The sequence below is a fragment of the Poecilia reticulata genome, chromosome 5, assembly GCF_904066995.2.
Source record: "Poecilia reticulata chromosome 5, P_reticulata-male-v2, whole genome shotgun sequence".
Taxonomy (NCBI): domain Eukaryota; kingdom Metazoa; phylum Chordata; class Actinopteri; order Cyprinodontiformes; family Poeciliidae; genus Poecilia; species Poecilia reticulata.
In genome coordinates, this window is record NC_088834.1 from 31,679,033 (window position 1) to 31,700,920 (window position 21,888).

Below are 21,888 nucleotides of genomic sequence, written 5' to 3' on the forward strand. Positions count from 1 at the left end.
AAAAGTAGTGTTCAGCCATGAAAAGGAAGGAAAATGGTAAGCAAATCCAAATAGAGACTGTTGATTCTTCATGATTAAAGTCAGGAAGAACAGAAGTTCATAGAAAACCTGCTTTAAACATAAGCGCCTGATGACGGTGATGAAAAGCCTTTATTTGTTTTCTAGCATTATGTTTGTGAGCACAAATCCGTGTAAACACACAGAGCAATATTGAGGTTGGTGAATGTGATGAATGTCCAGATACAGAGCAATGAGGTTTTGATCTAATTATCATGTCAGGCTGGATCACAGAGTTTTTCACCACATGGCTGCTGGGGTCCAACGCACAGCATCTGAAGCTGGGTTTAATGATTCACATGGACCAGAGGAGGCTAGCCTGCCCTTCAATTCTGCAACAAGGGAAGCAAGAAACTAAATAAATAAGTGAAGGTTCTCTACATGAGGGATAAGAGTGTGTGGACTAATGAGGGTAGAAATAGCCATTAGCTCGTTTAGATTTTTTTTTCTCAGGCCTAGTTCACACATAGCCAGGTCTTTTTCTTTTTATAAAGTAATCTCGTCCACACCTGATCGGTTTAAGAAAAGTGTTCATCTACAGAAAGCCGCTGAATTACATGACTTACTGAGCGTTGGTTTAGACATGCCAAACCCACAGGTGGCAGTGTAGTGAAAAGCAGTATGTCAGCTAAAATGAAACCTTCAAAACGACCACAACTTCCTGTCAGGACATAAACATGGCGCCAGGAGTTTTTTATTATTATTATTTATTGTTTTATTGGCTCTGGTGGCCTTTATTTTATAGTAAATTGAAAGGAAAGTGGGTAATGAGAGAAGGGGGAAGACATGCGGCAAAGGCCACCAGGGTGGGAATCCAACGAACCTGCAACAGCCGCGTTGAGGACTAAGGCCTCCACATGTTGGTTGTTCTTAACCCCTGTGCCACCACAGCACCGCTATGGTGCCAGGAGGTTCAGACAGAGAGGTTGAACTACTTTTAAATACCGTGTTAGAATAAAACACAAGACAATGTCGAGAGGGCGGGAGGACGCACGTGGAGATGCCTCATTTGGGGCGGATAGTTGGTGTAAAACAGCTGACCTCCAAGCACTCCTTCTCCTTTGCAACTTAACTTGTTAGAAAAGTAAAAGTAAAACAATGTCTGAACAAATGTAAAAAATCAGCACTTCTCTGAAAGCAGCCATCTTTCCTCCACTGCATGACCAAACAGAAACTGGTCACATGACGTCAGCGGCGCATTGTTTGTTGCAGACCGTCAAGTCCGGACCTCTAAATTTCCGGTTTCCAATGTCCACACGCAAAAGTGGGGGGAAATAAAAGGAGACTTTGGAAATCTCCACTTTGCCCAGAGGTCATGTAAAATCGTGTAAAAATGTAAAAATCTATTCGGTTTCCCGGATATTCAGCTCTGTGTGGATGAGCTGAATGATCCTTCAGATGCTGATTCCGTCCTGTTGTTCTTCCAGGGCTGACTCCGGACCGGCTCGGTCCTCCATCTCATGATGCCAGCCCAGTGAGCCCTGACGCCACCACACCAGGAGCTCACTCTCCATCCCACCTGCACTACCACAGCCAGGCCCAGCACAGACGCTTTTCCATGGAAGTGAGTAGCAAACAGGTTGACGCTGCAGAACGAGGAGTTATGGTGACTTCTCTTCACCGTGGTGTGGAATGGACTCGCCTAACTGCTCCAGCTGCAAGTTGGGAAAAGCAGAGGTACTCTAAATGCTTCGGTTAGCAAACCTGAGCAGAAGCCAGGAAGCTTCAGCCAAACATTTCTCTGCAGAGTTGGTTTTGTTAAAGAAACCAACTGGTTATTCTTAGCAGGCCTACCATCTTACCTACTTCACTGAACCGACCACAGGATGGGTCCTTTGACCTTTAAAAACCTTATTAAAAATAAAATCAAAACCAAACATATTTAGGTCAGAAATGAAGTTACCATTGCTGGTATTCTATTGGAGGTATCTTTTTCTTCTGGGAGACATGACTTTATGTTTCATTATATAACTGCCTTAAAGAGATACAAGGTTATTCAGAGTGTGAACAGGTTGATGTCTTCTTCATCTCTGAGTCTCAACTTTTTAACCTTTCCATAGCGTCACACTTTTCTTTCGCAGACTGTTTACAGCCCTACCGTCTCAGGTAAAATAGTCCTGTTTGAAGGAGCATGAGTCACCCTGACTTTTTTTTTTTCTCAGACACCATCTAGCCTGCACCAGACAGACCAGTGAGAATAATACTGTACGCCAAAGTGAAGCGAATACTTAGAAAGATGTAATGAGGACAGAAATAACAGCATGACAACTGAGCCGGTGTTCAGCTTCCGCAGACCTCTACAGCTTCTTGCTACAAACGTGAGGAGTGGATTTTTCTAATGAGGGTAGTGACAACAGGTCAGCAGCTAATGCGGTGAAAAACAATTATCTCGAGATCATTAATGAATTTGGCAATGCTGCTGTAGAACATTGCTAACATCTGTTTTGTTAGTTTCCTTACATTTTTCAGGTATTTGTTATTTCATTATGTTTAGAAAAGAAGAATACAATGTCATGTTGATGAACATGAACAACTCCGGTAGAATGTGCTGGCTCAGGGTCTGCTGGTAACAGCGGCTGCCTTTCCATTAGAAATCTGAGCAGATCTTTGTCGCTGACCTGCTCATGTTGACAAAACTCAATTTTGAAATTTTGGGAATTGTGAGAAGTTTTTCCATGAAGCTAATTGACTTTCGTCATTTCAACATAGCTGCGTTGTCATTGACCATTTGACCATGACATTGCGCAAAATGGATTTACGAGAATGAATTTATCCAATGGAGATGCTGCAATTTCAAAAAGCTAACTTTTTTTTTTGAGAAGATGTTTTTGCTCTTGGGTGAGGTGATGTTCTGTGTCACAATTTTGCAAAACTGCAATGGAAACACTTTTTTTGGCATCACACGTGTTGAAATGTCACCTATTGTGGCTTTCGGTGTACAAACTACTGAGTGTCAGAGGGGGAGGAGCCTAAATCAGATCCAGTTGAAGCCAGATGTTTACATAAACCAAATAAAAAGACACACCAAACAGACCAAACTTGTCCTGTTTTAGGTCAGGTAAAATGACTAACATTTTTTATTTTTGCTAAATGCCAGAAAAGTTTGAAAGAATATATTTGAAAGATATTTTTGTAACTTTTTTTTATAGCGGCAGGGATAATTGCCTTTTGAACTGTGTGACTGTATGGGTCAGACCTTTTAGATTTCCTTCCTTCAACTATAATTGGCTCCCATTTATCCTCAGTCACAATTCTGAATCCACCAACTTTTGAATATCTACTTGACAATCAATTAGATGATTGACAAAAAATAAAATGCCTGAACAAGACAAACAGAACCGTCTGATCCTTTTCGTTCTCTGTCGGCCTCTTCAGGACGTCAGTAAGCGGATGTCTCTGCCCATGGACATCCGCCTGCCTCCAGAGTTTCTCAAAAAACTGCAGCAGGAAAGTGAAAACTCCCCCCTCTGCAGACCGCTCAGCCGCATGTCCCGACGCGCCTCACTGGTCAGTAACCATCGGTTTATTTTACACACCGCGTTGTCTTGTCTCGTCCTGTGTGTCGCTCCACCTGCATGAAGGGTAGTGACTCAGACTGAAGGAGTCGTTATTTTGTTCTCAGCCCTGTTGCCAATTAAGTATTTTTGTTAGACAGAGTAAAACAAGTCATTTGTGGAGTGTAAGATTAGTAAAAACCTTTTTTTCCCGATCCAGAGGACAGAATCAAATGTTGTGAAATTAATCTGTCTAATGGTTTTCTCTGCCTTTAGTCTGATATAGGATTTGGGAAACTGGAAACGTATGTGAAGCTTGGCAAACTAGGTGAGGTACGTCGCAGCTGGTTATTCATACGATTCAGAGGTTCTGTTGAGTTCAGTGCAACATTTATGGTTTGGTTTGTGAGCAACTAAAAGTTAACTCCCTGCTACAATGGTGGGTCGCTGTGATAACGAAATCATTTGAAATTGTTTTTCACATTTAATGTGATATTTATGCTGTACCATTCAACTAAAAACAAATCTGCTTTAAAGAAGTCACATTTATTTGATGACTCTGCACCAGTACAGCAGACCTAAACACACCAACATCTTCACAAGCCTGGTCAGACATGTAAAAACAACTTTAATCTGTTCAGTCTGTGCAATCAGTAGTATGGCAGCCAATGGAAAATAAATATCAAAGAAACTGAAACTGACTAAAACAATAGGTTGTCCACCTACATGTACAAATAAACTGCAGCAAAACCTTCTTTTAAATGGTTCAAAACATTGAATTAAGCTGAATAAATCTGGAACATTGTTGAAAAAACTGTAAATCACACAGCAGGCAAATGTGACCCATATCTGACGTTTTCATGGTAGTCTGACCGGCCCTGTTCTGACCTTTTCTCAGATCTATATCTCACTTCCATACGAGGAACTGATTCAGATCACAAAATGCAATAGATTTTTTTTTTTTACGATACACGCTGCACTACAATGGAACAGTAGAAACCTTCTCACTCAAACTCAACTTTAAATACTTTGACGACACGATTGCCGTCATTCTAAGGCATTCTCATTCAGTCAGAAATAGTCGTCAATAATTCCCTATAAAAAGGTAATTCTGAGCGAAACAGAACTACAACGTGTCCAAAGACTCATGTTTCTACAACGGCTCTTTCTTTTGCATGATATCACCTGATATGCTTTCCTGTGCTTCTATTCCCAGGGGACTTACGCTACAGTTTTTAAAGGAAGGAGCAAACTAACGGAGAACCTCGTGGCCCTGAAGGAGATCCGTCTGGAGCACGACGAGGGAGCGCCTTGCACTGCTATCAGAGAAGGTAAAGGAATCATTAACCCTCTCAGAATCTCACTTGGGATTTTCTGAGATTTTTTTGCTCAAACAAATTCACCAGAGAAAAAATTCCCTGGTGAGGAGGCGACACTTTTTTGATAAACTTGAATTTTAGGATGGAGCTTTGTGGAGGGGGGGGGGGGCTCCAAACCTCCACAAATCTTATTTTGTTTAAATTCTCAGCAAAATGAGGTTAAAATCTTTTGTCAAAATAAAATACTTATTTTATGCATAATGTATGCGGCGATATTAAAGCACTGATTATGTAAAAGCTCTCTTTGTGCTAAGAGGCGTAGAGACAACACTGGTGTCATTTCTGTGGATTTTCCACATTTATCTTCCTTTGTCTTTGTTTCTATGAAGCTTAAAGGAAGTTATTTTGGTAGAATATTTAATGTGGAGCTGCTTGAGCCACGCTCTGGATCTTCTTCTTATGAATTTGAATGGATTTATGGTTATCATTATCGCCACCTGGTGGTGCAGCATAGGCAATACACTTTTTTATTTTTATTTTTACAGAAATCTAAATATTGTCACCTTCCTAAACTAATAACCAAAATGATTTTGGCATTAAAAACAAAATTATTTATGCCAAAATTATTGGCATAAATAGTTTTCAGTAAAAAAATATATAAATAAAAATACATTTTTTGCAAAAAATAACTTAGGCCATTATTTTAGGAAGGTGACGATATAAAAGTACAGTGAGTGACAGTGTATTTTTTCAGTTTTTTAACTTTTAGTTCAAAGAAATGTCAATGTCAGACAAAAATAACCCAAGAGAATATATAAATCTATTTTCAAATAATTTTATTTACTTTTGGGGAAACTATCCAACCCAATCTGACTATATGAAAAGTTTTTTCCCCATTTATTTCAAATTATGAAATTGTCATATTTGTGGTCTAGTTTCACCACTCACACTAATAGGAGTAGTAGTCCTATATTGCAGCAAAATGAAATGACTTCAGTAGAACCTGACAGCCAACATTAAGTGGGGTCTATGATATCAGGAGGCACAACATCAATCTAAAGAAATTTTTAGAACAGAAGGGATATAAATCTTTGACATCTATGATTTTGGGAGTATAAAGCGATTCCTAAGGCTTTGAGACTCCAGTGAACCTGTTAACTGCTGTTAAGAGTCCTTACCCACAAATCAAGAAACATTGAACAGTGGTGGACTTCTAAAAGGACTGGTCAGTCTACTAAAATTACTCCAAGACAGTAACAACAAGTCTCCTAGGAGGTTACAAAAGAATAGGCTGATAAAAATCACGCTCTGCTTAGTTCAGAGGGTCTGAATCCTCGCCTGTTGAGAGACGATTGCTTCCTGGAGGCGTGGCCTCTGGTGAGGTTTATAACGATTGTTATGACTGTACCCCATCGGTAACATTTGTAATGTGTCGGCCTGCAACAACAAGCAGACTGCGATTCTAAAACATGAAACAAAAATGGATGTCATCGTCAACTCTTCCTCTTGTTCGCTGATCGTCAGACCAACACAGCATTTTAAACAAAACATCACATCGACAGTTTCTTCAGGATTGGGTCATTTGCTGTGGTTGATGAATGAATGAATGAATTAATTAATTAATTCTCCTTTATAACATAAAGCCCTGAAGGAGGAAGTCCAGTTGTCAGTTTGTGACCTTAAGCACAAGCCCACTGGGGTAAAGCAGCATCAAAATGATTCAATGCAAAAAACGGAAGCTTTCCAGCAATTTAATTAAGTCTGGAATTAGATGGGGTGGCATGACCTTAAACAGGCAATTTATACTCAAAAACCTTCTACTGTGGATGGATTAGAACAATACTGCCGAGAAGACTGGGCCAAAGCGCCAGAATTCCTCCACAGGGATGAAAGAAACCCTCTCTTAAAGTTCTCACAACGCTTGATGGAATTTGCAACCGATCACTTTTCAGATCAAAGCAGGTTGTCTTTCCCTCACTAAGTGGAAATCATTCCCTAAAGCTTTTGGAAATAAAAATAAATGTGATCATTTGAACATGTAAGTATGACAACCCCCCCAAAAAAAACATCTTCTCTGGGGAAATGCTCTTTCATGGTTATGTAGACACAAATTATTTTCAAAAACAAAAGGGAAAATTATCTGTTTAAAAATATATGTGAGATTTTAGTAGAGAAAAGGTTCAAAACAACTATTTTTTTATGACTCGGTTAAATACTACAACAGAGTATTATGGCCACACTAATAAAAGAAAAGTACAAGAATAAAGTAATTTTATGAGAAAAGTCGAAATAATACAAGAATAAAGTCATAATATAAAAGTAAAGTTGACTTTATTCTCGTATTTTTTCCACTTTATTTCTCATTATTTCGACTTTGTTCTCATCATATGGTGACTTTATTCGTGTAATTTTATATTTTTTATTGTTTTCTTAGCATGGCCCTAATATTTCGTCATAAAATACACATACTTTTTTCTATGTTCACACATATAATCTTTGTTTTTTCCCATTAAAATGTATACTCACCGCTGTACAGCTTCATTTTGCTGTATAGATCAAATTTATCTTAACCCCTAATTGAGAATTATTTTGCAATGTAATAATTCACGCGATTCACAAGGAGCTTTCTGTTGTCCTCATGTACACCTGATTTTTTTATTTCAGTGTCTCTGCTGAAGAACCTCAAACACGCCAACATCGTCACACTGCATGACATCATCCACACGGACCGCTGCCTCACCCTGGTGTTCGAGTACCTGGTGAGTGCACCAGCAGCTGGAGATCAGCACAGTTCCTAAAGGTCACTCAGCCCAAAGGAAGATCAATGCAACAGCGAGTTGTTCTGTCTTGCAGGACAGTGACCTTAAACATTACTTGGACAACTGTGGAAATCTCATGAGCATGCACAACGTCAAGGTGAGAGCTAGCTGTACGTTACTGGTGGGAGGATTTCAGAAGCTAACTGAATGTCCTGAATCTATTAAAAAAAAAAAACTTTTTTTTTGCTGCAAACTCCCACTCAGGAATTAATTTGTGTTTATACTGGTGAGCTTGTATTTTAGATGAGCGTCACCATTGGAGTTGTCTTTACTTGTTAAGATTTTGTGTTCCTGTAGTGCAAAGTCACAGGCAGGCAGATTGACATCAAGGAGAACATCAAGTAAGAAAATAGTCAGGGGCAAGTTTACAGCAAAGGCAAAAAAATACATAGCACAATTATTGGAATTAGAGTACTTGGATTGAAAGAAGAGTGCAATTGAGTAAAGTCATTCAAAAAATAAAATCTGCATAAAAATACAACAGAGCTTTCACAAGAAACAAATTAGCGAATATCAGCACGATGTAAACATTTACTGAGTAGTGCTGGTCGTAGCCTACCAGCTGCTGGGGGAAGGATCTGAGCTAACTCTACTTTATGCACCCAGGATGCAGCAGTTTGTCACTGAAGAAGGACTCCAGACTGTTAAACTTGGTGACCAGAACAAACTGTTTCCTTGTTCTTTACCCCTACAATAAACACACTCAATTCTCAGATTTTAATTGTGGATGTGTATCCTTTTATGTGTTATACTTAAAGTCATTTTTCAGGCTGCGTTTATACGATATGCTGCCTGACAGTCTGACATTTATTCTTTGTTTTACCTCTTTAATTATCATGCCTTAGTTTGGTCATTAAGCCCTGCTGGATCCTAAACTTGTCTCCATTCTTCTGAAATCCTGACGCTAATTATGAAAAATAAAGTCAAAATGCCTTCAAGCTCACATATATTTACTTTTTCTGTTGGATTTTTAGACTGTTTTACATATTACACAGTAGACAGATTTTCTAAAGACACAGTTTCACTGACAAAACAAACAACGATAAAGATTTGCTTTGAGAGATAATCTATTTCAGTAACTCAGTGTACAAACTGAAACACCATGTATTGATTAATTGCACAAAGACTGATCTTTTTAAGCCTTTTGTTCTTATTAATTATGAGGATTTTCTACTTACAGCTAATAAAAACACAACATTTGAGTTTATAATATCACATCAGATCAATAAGAACAAAAAAAATTGAATACTGAAATGTGGGCTTATTGAAAAAGCTTAATAGCTGCTTAAAGATTCCTGTTTTAATTGGACGTATTCATCAAGACGCATATTCTATTTTATTGAATGTGACCTTCCACTTATTATGCACTGCTGTGTTTTGCTTTATTACATAAAATAAATGACATTCTAATTATTGTTGTAAAGTTATGTTGACTATGTGAGGCAGGTGAGTAAACACGGCTACTGTGTTGGAACGGCTGCATTTCCTTTTGAACCCGTGCAGCGTCTTTTCTTCTCACCTCCCTCCTGCAGATTTTCATGTTCCAGCTGCTGCGCGGTCTCTCCTACTGCCACAAAAGAAAAATCCTGCACAGAGACCTGAAGCCTCAGAACCTCCTCATCAACGACAAGGGCGAACTGAAGCTGGCCGATTTTGGTAGGAAGCACGCCGACGTTCAACAAACCGAACAGGTCGCTCTCTGCAGTGACGGAGCAATCCTGCTTGTAGTAAATACTTTGAGTCATATTCTGTTTTATCGCCACACGGAGCTCTTAAATGCTGATTACCCTCGGCCTTTCTTCATGTTTCCTAGCAACCATAACCCCTCTCTTGATTTTCTCAGTTTTGTGTTGGAAGTAGGTCGGTAAGCCCACCAGTGTCCCTGACTATTTTTAATAGCTTCAGCTAAACACGCAGCCAATGACACGACATGTTGAACTGCCTTTGGCTCTTTCATTGGCTAAAAATGTTTATGGGAAGCAGAGCGAAGCCACCTGTCCCGCTGAGCAAAGATGTAGCTAAAATGGCGTCCTGTGCTGCCCAGGTCTGGCTCGAGCCAAATCCGTCCCCACAAAGACCTACTCCAACGAAGTGGTGACTCTTTGGTATCGGCCCCCCGATGTGCTGCTGGGCTCTACGGAATACTCCATGCACATCGACATGTGGTGAGAAACAGTCACTCACCTTTCAGTGCACCCACCCACGTCCCGCAAAGACGGGAGTTTTAATGGATTTTTTATTTGCAGGTATGAAGAATTTAAAAAATTGATAAATAATTCTTTGTTCTCTGACCTTAATTAAATATCAAAAGATACCAAATTTCTGATTTGCTATTAGTTGCACTTCTTGATCAAAGCCACCATAAACGGATAGCATAATGTAAAATTGACTCTTTTTTTTTTTTTAGCTTTACATCATGTTATAATGTTTTTTCTTTATTAAAATTATATCTAAAGTTTTGCCTTGATTCTTTCATGAATGTTTGAGAAATCCTTTAATCTCCATGGCAACCATTCAGCTGTGGAAAACAGCTGGGTTGACCTAGCACCGCCTTCAAGAAGAAGCTCCTCCTCTGAGCTGCAGCTTCCATTCTTCTGAGCTTCCACCTCACAGTGCAGCCCTCCTCCACTCAGCTCCTTCAGACTAGCCAGCAGCAATTAGCAAACACCTGCTCATCTACTGATCTCGTTAATGTAATCGGCAAGTTGATGGAACAACTTTTTGTATCATCAGTGACAGCAGCAGGTGTTCAGGGTTGTGTCTCTATCAACGTTGTACATCCAGAGACATTTTTACCCATCACAGGTCTTAATGGTGCTGTCTGTTCACTAACGTTCGCTAACAAACCTTGGAAATGCTCGCAAAACAGCTGCATCCATGGTGAGATGAAGTCATGTGTTGGTCGACTGCATTTATGAATTAGGTGAAGGCCATTGCCTTCACTGGGTTATCAGAGGAAAGAAGGGGCAGAACATGACAAACATTTCAGATCCTTGAAGGCCACATGTCTTTTTTTCTTCCACTTTACAATTATGTGCGTTTTTGTGTTGTTCTATTGGGTAAAATGTCAGGAATATGTGTCAAAGTTTGTCGATGTAATGTGAAAACGTTGGGAGGATGAATCGTTTTGTAAAACATTGTGTGTCATCTTTGGTCAAGATTGGCTGATGAACCAGTGCAGCATTGTTTCCATTGGTCGGATAATTCTCAGTTTATTTCCTCATATTGAACAGTTGTCATTTAAACTGATTGGACAAATAAAGTGTGCCTGGGTCCATGCAGCACTGCACAGACAGTTTTTAATGCTACATGCCCTCCCCCCATCACCACTGAGCGTTTTTTAATCATCGTCAAGATCTTCCAAGATTTCTGTGATTTCTCTCTTTTTAAATATCCCAGGTTGCTTGTAGACACATGACTCACACTCTAATATGAAGATGCATAATTCATGGGCAATCACTTTCCTTATATACTTTTTGCACAATAATTGTTTGCTTATAACTCCCCCACAGCTTTGTGAAATGACAGATTATGAAGAACGGAGCTCCAGCAATGCAACAGTCTTTTATGAGCTTACATATCCCCCCACAGATCCACAGGGGGTCTCACCACGCCACCCACAGTGCCCACTCACTCGGCTCATTTTAAAGTCTTGAATTCACATTGAGACCTAATATATTGGGATTGCTTTTTTCCCTCTCTGTCCGACTTGTATTTTCATCCCCTGCCTCCTCCTCTCCTTCTCTGTAGGGGTGTGGGTTGTATACTGTATGAGATGGCAACGGGTCGCCCCATGTTTCCTGGTGCAACAGTGAAGGAGGAGCTACACTTGATTTTTAGACTTATGGGTAAGATGACTAGGAATGGCAGTAGAGTAAAATCCTGATTGAAATGTGCAGATGAGAAGAGAGCTTATCCTTATTAATACAGAAAGTGTTTGCTCAGCCGCTGAGTTGCCCTGTACCAACCGGTTCATTGGTCACAGAACTATCAAATCCAGCACCTACGCATGCAGCCTTCTTTTATGAGCGTATGTGAAAAGCTGGGCTGCTCTCAGCAATCTAATGAGTTCTAGAAACCTACAATGAAAGGAAACCACCAGTGGTGTGTCACTTCTGCCACTTCTGCTAACTGTACATAGCAAATGTTTTACGTAGCACTTTAGCAGTTTTGCAAACTTTGAAAACAATTAGTGCTCTTAGCTTCCACCGAATTCATTTTTTGGTATGTATTCTAATGGTGCGTTCACACCAAAAGCGTTACGTGGGTCAAAAACGGCGCTTCATGTTCAAATTTGACGCGTGTGCATGTTGAACGCAGACTCTTGACATTTTGCTTGTCTGGTTTCCATTCAAAGTCTATGTGGAGGCATATTTAGTCAGCTCTAGCCACTGCTTTCTGTTAGATGCTGTTGATGCTTCAAATGCTCAAAACTCTCCAGACGGTTCAAATCTCGCCACGCTAGCCGCTTGAAATGCGCCTCCACGGCCCTCGATGCGCCTCCACGGCCCTCGATGCGCCTCCACATAGGCTTTCAATGTAAACCAGACATGCCTGACGCTCTAAACACTTTTGGTGTGAACGCACCATAAGTCTACTTGGTTGTTTTGTAAACTTTCAGTTGAATAAAGTTCAACATCTGTGTCAAAGTTTTGGTTATTCACTGTTGAGAATTCTTTAAGTAGTTAGACGTTTATATTCATGCTCTTATTTTGAAGTGGGTGACGACTGGTCATGTAGCAGTTAGTCTGCACCGTTAAGATGGGCTTTTTCTCACTTGGTTTCCTGGTGATTACATAATAATAGTAACTAAATGTAACAATAAATGAGACGAACTATTTCTTTGTGATGCAGGTACTCCAACAGAAGAGACCTGGCCTGGTATTAGCAGTAATGAGGAGTTCAGGTCTTACCTCTTTCCTCAGTACAGATCTCAAGCTCTCATCAACCACGTACCTCGGTAAACCCTCTGCGTTAACTAGCAATGATCTCCATGCATGGCCAGACGCTGAGACATCTAAAGCATTACTAGCTAATTTATTAATGTAGTATTAGGCCAATTATGTATCATCCAGTTTAATGTGATTCAAACTTTATCGGTGTTTCACTTCGAGATGTTTTGGACACATAATCCTATCAAGCATAAGAAATCAGGTAATGGAAATTGAAATACATAATCAAAGGGGCAGTATTATGTAAAATCAACTTTTTTGAAAATTACATCATGTTATAATGTTGGTCTCTCACCAAAAACATTCCTGTAGTGTTGTCTTCTTTCATGCATATTTGAGAAATCCTTTAATCTCCCATGGCAACCATTCAGCTGCGCGAAACGCCTGGGTGGATCTAGCCCCGCCTTTGAGACGCAGCTTGTCCTCTGAGCTCCAGTTCCCAAGTTTCCGAGCTTCCACCTCACAGAGCAGCCCTCCTCTGAAACTCCTCCACTCAGCTCCTTCAGACTAGCCAGCAGCAATTGGCAAACACCTGGTGGACCTGTGCATCAGCTGAATTCATTATAGGAGCTACTTCTCACTGAAACGCTGGTAAAACGTTTAAATTAATAAAGGAGCCATGTTGTGATGACTTCCTGAAGGCGGAGTTTCAGAAAGAGCAGGAGTTTTTAAAGAGACAGACGCCCAATTTAAAAGCGTTTAAATATCAAAGTTCAGTTTCTTTTAAGTCACATTTTCTATTTAAAGCATTTTTATAGCAACTGAAAGTGACATATTTACTTGATTGAGCTATAAAATGACACTGTGTGCCTGGAAAATATTTAATACTGCTCCTATAAATGTAATCTGACATGATTGATTTATTAATTTTTGTTTTAGGATGATCCATTGAGAATGGATTTGTTTTTTAGCTTTTTTTCACACTTTGATGTTTAGTTCACCAAAAAGCAATCTGCAAGGGAACAAATACTTTCTAATGGAATGTTCATGTTTATTGAACGAGTGAAGTTTTAAGCTGTCTAACACTTTCTTGGTCTCCATCAGGTTGGACACGGAGGGAATTGATCTGCTGTCAGCTTTCCTGCTGGTACGACCCCAAAGCCCGTTTATATGAATCCTAATCTTACCTGCTAATTCACTGAGGTTCTAACGAGCTCTTTCTGCATGGCATGTGACAGTATGACACCAGGACCAGAATCTCGTCTGAAGCGGCTCTACACCATGCCTACTTCCTGAGTCTGGGGGATGCCATACATCATCTTGCTGACAGTAAGATATAGTTGCTTCCATTGAGATCCTCCATTATAAACACAGCTGTATGATTTTTATATGTGGTATTAATGCAATGAGAGCTCCACACATACTCCTTTTCCTTTCTTTGCTCCAGCTGCTTCAGTGTTCTCTCTCGGAGAGGTGCAGCTCCAGAAGGATCCAGGCCATCGTAGCTCAGTATTCCAGCCTTTAGGTAAGAAAAGAGCTGGACATTACCTTACCCAAAGCATATCACAGATAATGGAAGGCAATTGTTGTATGATATGCATGCCCTCTGTGTATTTTGGGTTTTTCTGAGGACAGAATCTAGTCTAATTTTCACCAGGTTCTAAAATGATTTGAAACAAACATCAGCAACTGATTGTCATTTAAGACTTTTGTTAGGATTTGAGATGCTGCCAATGGAACTAGTATTTTTTTTTATAAATATTGACAAATGCTGACATTGGACCACTTTTTTCAGTAACGAATAATCTAACGCATTACTGTTTCAAATCCAGTAATCGGACTAAAGTTACTTATTCAAATCACTTTGCATTACTAAAATCATATTTATAGTTTTCCAGACAATACTGGAACACAGAAAAACATGCACAAATTACTAAAGTTATTTTTTGTACTGTTGTAACCATTAAACAATCTCCCATTCAGTATAACCATATAACTGGAGAAGCATTGTTGATGTTACCATTATAAAATAACTTTCAATTAAGTTTTGGCAAAGCTCAATGTAATTTTCACAGGAGGCAGAGCGTTGTTGTCAGCAGCTGCTGAAAGTAGCTAAAAAAGTTACTTTTAATGTAATTTAGTTACTTTCCAAATCAAGTAATCAATAATCTAAGTTACTTTTTCAAGGAGTAATCAGTAATCCGATTAAAGTAACTTTTTCACAGTAACTACGCCATCACAGATTGTAACAAACTCCTGACATCTTGCTGAAAAGTTGTTAGTAAGTTAGTTTGTCTTATTTCAACTGTACCAAGATATTTGCACTATAAACTAGACCAAAACTAACTGATGTTTTTGCAGTGAATGAACTGAAGCCATGTTATAGTGGCTCAAAAGTTCGTCCTATCAAGATATGTAAGACGGATAAAGTCAGACAAGAAAACAGCTATGCATTGTTATCATAGGGTGTTTTTCAAACAACTTTTTTCTCTTCAGTTTATTTTTTTAAATTTTTTTTTTCACTTGGGGCTAGATTAATATAGTTTTAGATAAATATAAAAAACACTTTCATTGTGTCCTAGATGTTGGTATTTTGAAAAGAGCATCATTATGCTGGTACTTCACCACTGTGCTCTTCTTTGTGTTGGCCTGTAAAACCACAGGAAAACACTTATCAGCATGTATTTAATACCATGTTTGTAACTGAAATGTAACACTTTTATGACTAAAATGTAAAAAAAAAATGAAACATTTTTCAGTGAACCTAAACTGAAACATCTGGGGGGAAAAATCATTAAAATGTACTTCTTCTTTATGAACTGTAATGTGATCCTCTTCAGGCCGAGGAAAGAATCGAAGACAAAGCATCTTCTAGAAAACACAGAGAAGAAGAAGGAAGACATGAATGGAGAGAAGCTGCCTTTCAAATCCAGATCACCAAGGCCAACTAAAGCTTAACACATTGAGCAAGCAACCTCAGCAACCACACACACACACACACACACACACACACACACACACACGCATAGCGTCACAAGGACATCTTCTTCACTCATTTCCATGGCAGCTGAACTTGAAGGCTCATCCTCTTTCTGAAGATAAAAAATGTTCTGCACTTAAACAGACCTTATTCAATCTCCTTCCAAACACACACACACACATAAACACACACACACCCCCTTGAACACTTTTGCACTATAAGAAACACTACACATGTTGCACATATCAGAGAGTTCTTTGCTTCCCTCCTTTGATACCTCTGACAAAGAAGGGACTGTATAATAATTAACTCTGAAAACTGAAAAATTGAACAAAGTCGATCATTTTTGCTATTCTTAACTAGTCACATTCTAAAGCCTGCTTGTAGTATTTACAAAAAAACTGAACCATACCAGCAGGTTGTGTTCTCTGAGTGAGATCTCCTTAGTGTCAGTCCAGTTTGGTGGCTCCTCCACCCCTACGGCTCCCATTCATCCTTTCCTCAACTCATCTTCCACAAGCTCTGCCTCTGCCTTTCTGCCTCCTGTCGGACCCTCTGCTGTCCCTCTGAAAAAAAATGTTAGAACATTGTACAACAAATACATCATATTTTTTGTACAAATACGGGAAAAAAATGCTTAACTGTCAATTTGTACACACGCTCATGTTAGCATGTTAGCATGTTAATACAAAGCAAATAATATGTGAGCTAACATTTAGCCTGGTTGGGCCTGACCACTGATCCCAGAATCAAAAATCTGATCTTTTTCTGGTAACTGAACGTTACAATGCCCAATACAGCTGCTAAGCTGTGTGTGTGTGTGGATGCTGTTGCTGTGTGAAGAGAAGACTCAAAGTTAGCTTTTTCTGCAGCAGCGAGACATTTAAACAGAAATTAGAGCTAGCACAGAACTCTGAGAAGGTACTTAAAACAAAACCAGGTTTTCTGCTGTATCTTGGGAGAAAGATTTCCTCAGCAGATAACAGGAAGGATGAAAGGAGCTATCTGTTCTCCTATCTGATGGGGAACAAACCCTGCTTTTCAGGGACAGGTTTGTCTCATTTCTGAATGAGGTCTTTGGAAATGAGACAAAAAAATTATATCTAATAAGCTTCAAAATGTATTTAGTGAGCCAATGAATAAAAATTAATCAAAGCTACGATGCTGTTGATTTGTGTGTGGTTTTCCTTGGAGACACAGCTTTTGTCTGACGGGTAACAACTACCACATGGATTTCACTTAAATCATTAGAGTTTATGTGGAAAGAGAGAGACGAGTGACAGGCAGAGATCCTGTGGAAATTAAACCAACTCAGATAGGACAGAGTTTCATTGACTTGTGTAGAAGTTGCGTCTTGTTCAGAGGATCCTCAGCAGTTCAGCTTCAGCCGCCGTAGCTCTGAAGCTGTACACGCGGCCATGAGGGCAGTCCTAGCGATAAACACGTAGCATTCCGTCTTACCTCTACTGACTATCCTCCACCTGTCCACCAAATCTGACCCTTTTGTGAATAATAATCTCAACAGATGAGAACCAACTCATGCAGAGGAACTTGCCTTGTTACAGAACCCCCACTCCGCGCAGACTGGGCTCATTTTCACCTTTACAGTGTTAACAGCTGAATTTGAAGTTGCCTTAGTAAGCTGTGCATGATGTGTTGGCTTGTGAAGAGTCTATAATTGATCTAGTGTAGCTAATGTTTTGGGAAACCTTTACTTTGTGTCTGTAAATATTTTAGTCTCCTATTTGCACAAACCAAAAGTGTCCTCTAAAGCCTGCTCCCTTCGCTTTAGTTCGTCTGTCCTTACGCTGTTCCTAAATATGACCTGCTGACTTTCTCAGACTCCTCGCTCTGTGTCCAGTACAGTGAGAAATGGAGTCATACAGTTGTTTTCTTGAAGCAATGTGGATTAAGTAGGATTCACAGTCCTCTCCTGATGTATTTCACTGCTACAGCATAGGCAGTTTTTAGCTGAAGATATGTAAAAGTCCTTAGATAAGAAACATGAAGTAATGTGTAAAACAGAATTTTTGATGAGACCATGAAAAATTGGTGACATTTTTACATCTTTTTGAGTCATTATTCTATATTTACGCTGCAGATTTTAACCTACAGGTTAAATTTCTTCTTAAGGTGGGAAACTGATGTAGGTTCATGATAAACATGCAGCTGAAGAAATGAGCTGGAAAACTTTCAAAAAAACAGCTTGGCTTGCCAACTGTGTCTAATTAAAGGAGCAGTCTGTTGGATTCAGTGCCATCTAGGGGAAATAATCACCTTTGCCAAAACTAAGAAACAAAAACCTCAGCCCGTATTTTATTTATGTTTACTTGGTAGCTCAAAAAAGCCAGCCAGAACCTTTCTGGGAAGGGAGCGATGTTCTGTAGGTTTGGTACATAAAGAAAAGCAAAAAGGCGCCGACATCCTGTACCTAAACAACTGAACAATAATGGATACTTGCTAAACAAAACTGCCAATCTGAATTACACGCTTGGAAGCCTCCGATACTGATGAAAAAACTTTTATTTTGAAGGCTACTGCTTCACACATCTTGCTAGCTTGAATGAAGAGAACCAAGAGAACGAGCAGTTTAAAGTAGTTCAACAATCACTTCAGTATACCTCAGTTTGTGTTCATTATATTGAGAATTAATTACATAATAAACAAACGTCGGTATACCAATCCAACAAAACACTGGCAATTGATCGAATGCCTGGTTTTCACTGAGCGGGTCAGTGTGGTGCGGGTCAGGTCGGTGCGCTTCAGTACGCCATGTCTGTTATCCATTTTAAAAGTCAATATGAGCAGTGACCTGAAGCATTGGCCCATACTGGACCATTGCTTCAGGACAATGGTACGATACGGTTAGGGCGGAGCTGCTGCCGTCACACAAAACAGCGCATTGACCACGGGACAGAAAAACGGCTCTGCTGAAAATATCGTACTGAACTACACTGACCCGTGCCCTACCATTTAGTGGAATCAAGGCAAAAAGTGTGTCTCTAGTAGTGGAGACCCCAAAATGCTACGTTTTTAACTTTGCATTACAGATGCCATGCTAAATGTTCAGCATGTGCTCTACTTATTTCTTTAGAATCCATTATTGTGGAGACAAGAAATGTTACCACTATGACACTATGAAGAAAACAAAGCTGTGAACCAAATCATATCGCTTCTTTATAGCTTTTAATGAAGATTTGCTAATACTAGCCTTAAGATTACACCAGAGGGAACGTATTCATCCAGAAAGAGATTCGCATGGCTCATTTAAATACAGTAGACATGGCAGAACGTCGTCAGGAGGCTGTCTTTGGACGGCATCTCTACTGTTGTCCTTATACAAAACTCCTCTTGAAAATAATTCAAAAGACATCTTTAGAAAAAAAAAACATGGATGTTGTACAAGGCATGCAGAGCAGCATGGAGGTGAATCCTTCCAAAAAGTATTCTTTTCGCAGTCAAGCTAAAGCATGCTCCAAAACATCTTTCCTTTCCCTGAGTTTTGCTGTGGTGACGTGACCAAGTGTGAAAACCTGAAAGTACTTTTGCAAGGCAGGTTGTGTCCCAAAAGAAGGAGAGGTTCATTTTTAGTTCTGTTGCTGCACATCTGGGATGTGTCCTGTTCACAACTGCATGGAGACAGAGGGAAAATAAAAAGACAACTCTTAACAATTATGTCAAGCAAACAGGACAAGGAATAAAAAATCTTTAATTTGATATTTGGTCAGATTTTTACAAACGTTTTGAGGATAAGGAGCTTCGTATAGCTGTAAATTGGCTTTTGAGTAGCAGTTAGCTTGACTTCTCTGTGAGTTAACCAAAAAGATCCTCTAAACTGAAACTGCATGTTGCAACGTTCATATGACTGCTGATTGGAACGCCATACAAACACTCTTTAACCACTTTTCAAGAAATCAAATATGTCATTTCGAAACGACCATTAGTGCATTTTTATCAGTCAGTTACAGTCAGATAGAACGGAAGAAACCGTGGTCTGAGTCTTCAAGTGACCTTAAGTAACAATTTGTTTAGTTTTAATATCTTGGATAAGATCATGTCATCTACAGGCATAGTGGTCATGTGACTCAAATGATAGAAAAACAAACTTCTTTGAAGAGATTCTTTGGGAAAGAAAAAAAGACATAAGTTTTAGGAGAGTGCACAAAAAAAGCATTTGGCCCTGTAAATGTCCTGTTTTAATTTCTTTGTCACACTTAATTGTTTCAGGTCAAACACATTTCATTTTTTGACAATAACCAAATCTAATTTTCAACTAATTAGATTTATTAAGAGAAATAATGTCTTGAAAATAACCTGTGAAGAAGTATTTAACCTCTTACAAATTTTTTTTCTTACTTGTTGAACAAAAATAGCAAGAAGTCCCTCACACATCTACCAACAATATAAAATGGCATCTTATGGTCACTGTAGATAGAAAAAAGAGTAAATTATCACAAAAAAAGTGATATTTTGAGATTTTATAAAAAAAAAAAAAATCTAAAAAAAGTCTGAGAGCTCCAAAAGTTTAAAATTTGCGAGAAAAAAAGAACTCTGAAAATTAAGAGATTAATCTCAGAAACTTTCCATAAAAAAAAAACAGGACATTTCTGAGCTTCAAAATTCTAAGATTTTCAATTTTTGTAAATGTTTTGAGTTTCAAAACTCTAAACAGTTTCAGATTTCAGAGTGTTTTCTATCAAATGTTCAACTTTTCAAGCTAATTAATCAAAAATATTCTGATGGAAATTTATTCCTCCTTTCTTTTTTTATATCTGAAATGGCCATACCATGCTGTTCTGCTTTCAGGATGATTGAAAATATGCCTTTTTATTTACACTGGTCATGATATTAACATTTGTTTGTTTGAACATGTGAACCTTTAAGTGACTAAAAATCAAAACCAGAACTTACTGGCAAAGGAGAAGACCACTTTATCTTCCAGCCGTTTTAAGGAAAACACTAAAGTCCCAGCATCCAGTCAAAGTATTGACACCACGATTCACACCATTCTGTATCAAACACACTTTTCTACCTCTACACTTCAAAAGAGAGAGTGGTTTGGTTTTTACCATCTACAAACCTGTCCAGCTGAGTGAGAGGGAGAACGGGTTCTGGTGAAGCTGCTGGAGCTTCAGGAGGATGTACAGTCTGGGACGGTCCACTTTCAAACCCCCCCTCCCCTTCCTTCAATGACAGAAACGTGTTACTGTGTGTTTAGTTGTGTTAAATGAAGCTATTTTAAATACTGCCCTTGAAAAAGAGATCATAATATATATATATATGTATATGTATTTTGACAAATGTTTTAATCTATTTCAGTAAGTATTATGCTGTAACAGATACAGAAAAGCAAACAATAGAGTTCTGTATTGAGAATAAAAAGTAAAAACATACCGATGTCTAAATGTTTTATAAAAGATGAGTTTTAGATTTTGTATGAGATGTGATATTTTATGTGAATTGTCTATTCTGTTACAATGAGAAAATGAATGTACTGTGACTGCCAGAAGGCCTAAAATTGACTGAATAAATAATTATTAAATAAACTATTGATATCATGAAAAAAATTATTCTTGTGTATTTCTTCTTCCTTGTACTTTTTGACAGTTGAATGTGTAATTATATGTTGCTAGCTTGCTGTTTTTCATGACACAATCACTGTGCATGTGAAAGGGTGCAGTATCACAAATGAACAGAAGATGCTACTGTTGGACAACTATATGTGAGCAATGAGTCTAAGAGCTCAACCTCTGCGCTGATGATGGCAGCATTAGAAGACCGAACCCATCAAGAGAAATCTGTCCTAGAGGACAATTTCTCTAATCTCAAAGAACAAACTCTCCCGGCTGGGGAAGTTTACGGTGAAAAGGAGACCGTTGAGTCTAAAAGCTCAACCTCTGCTCTGACAAAAGCAGCACGAGAAGACTGGACCCATCAAGAGAAATCTGTCCTAGGGAACGATTTCTCTAATCTCAAAGAAGAAACTTTCCCGGCTGGGGAAGTTTTCTGTGAAAAGACGACAGCTTAGTCTGAATACTCAACTTCTCCTTTGATGAAAACAGTATTAGAAGACTGGACCCCTGAAGAGACCATTGTCCAGGTAATGATTTTTCCAATCTTCCCTAGGTTGGATGGATGGATATGTTAATGAACAGTGAAAAACTTGCGTAAAGTGTAAGGGAGTTGTAATTACAACTGTCCATCCATTTCATTCATCCATTTTCTTCCTCTTGGGTCGGGTCACTGAGGTAGCAGCTTAAGAAGGGAGGTCCAGAGTTCCCTCTCCCCAGCCACTTGTTCCATGACCTCTGGGGGAACCCCAAGGTG

At 39.0% G+C, this 21,888-nt stretch overlaps 1 protein-coding gene across 2 annotated transcripts in view; it reads left to right on the forward strand.

Moving 5' to 3' along the window:
- Positions 1-21,131, forward strand: part of cdk18 (cyclin dependent kinase 18) — a 46,769-nt gene extending 25,638 nt beyond the window's left edge. For both annotated transcript variants that reach the window (XM_008410251.3, XM_008410252.3), the window contains exons 3-16: positions 1,485-1,621; positions 3,433-3,564; positions 3,828-3,884; positions 4,768-4,882; positions 7,535-7,629; positions 7,724-7,786; positions 9,222-9,345; positions 9,734-9,854; positions 11,440-11,537; positions 12,544-12,649; positions 13,686-13,728; positions 13,820-13,910; positions 14,029-14,106; positions 15,422-21,131. In XM_008410251.3, coding sequence (XP_008408473.1) covers positions 1,485-1,621; positions 3,433-3,564; positions 3,828-3,884; positions 4,768-4,882; positions 7,535-7,629; positions 7,724-7,786; positions 9,222-9,345; positions 9,734-9,854; positions 11,440-11,537; positions 12,544-12,649; positions 13,686-13,728; positions 13,820-13,910; positions 14,029-14,106; positions 15,422-15,456 — 1,295 coding nt within the window. In that variant the 3' untranslated portion in view covers positions 15,457-21,131. The remainder of the gene's footprint in view (positions 1-1,484; positions 1,622-3,432; positions 3,565-3,827; positions 3,885-4,767; positions 4,883-7,534; positions 7,630-7,723; positions 7,787-9,221; positions 9,346-9,733; positions 9,855-11,439; positions 11,538-12,543; positions 12,650-13,685; positions 13,729-13,819; positions 13,911-14,028; positions 14,107-15,421) is intronic.
- Positions 21,132-21,888: the final 757 nt, after the last annotated feature.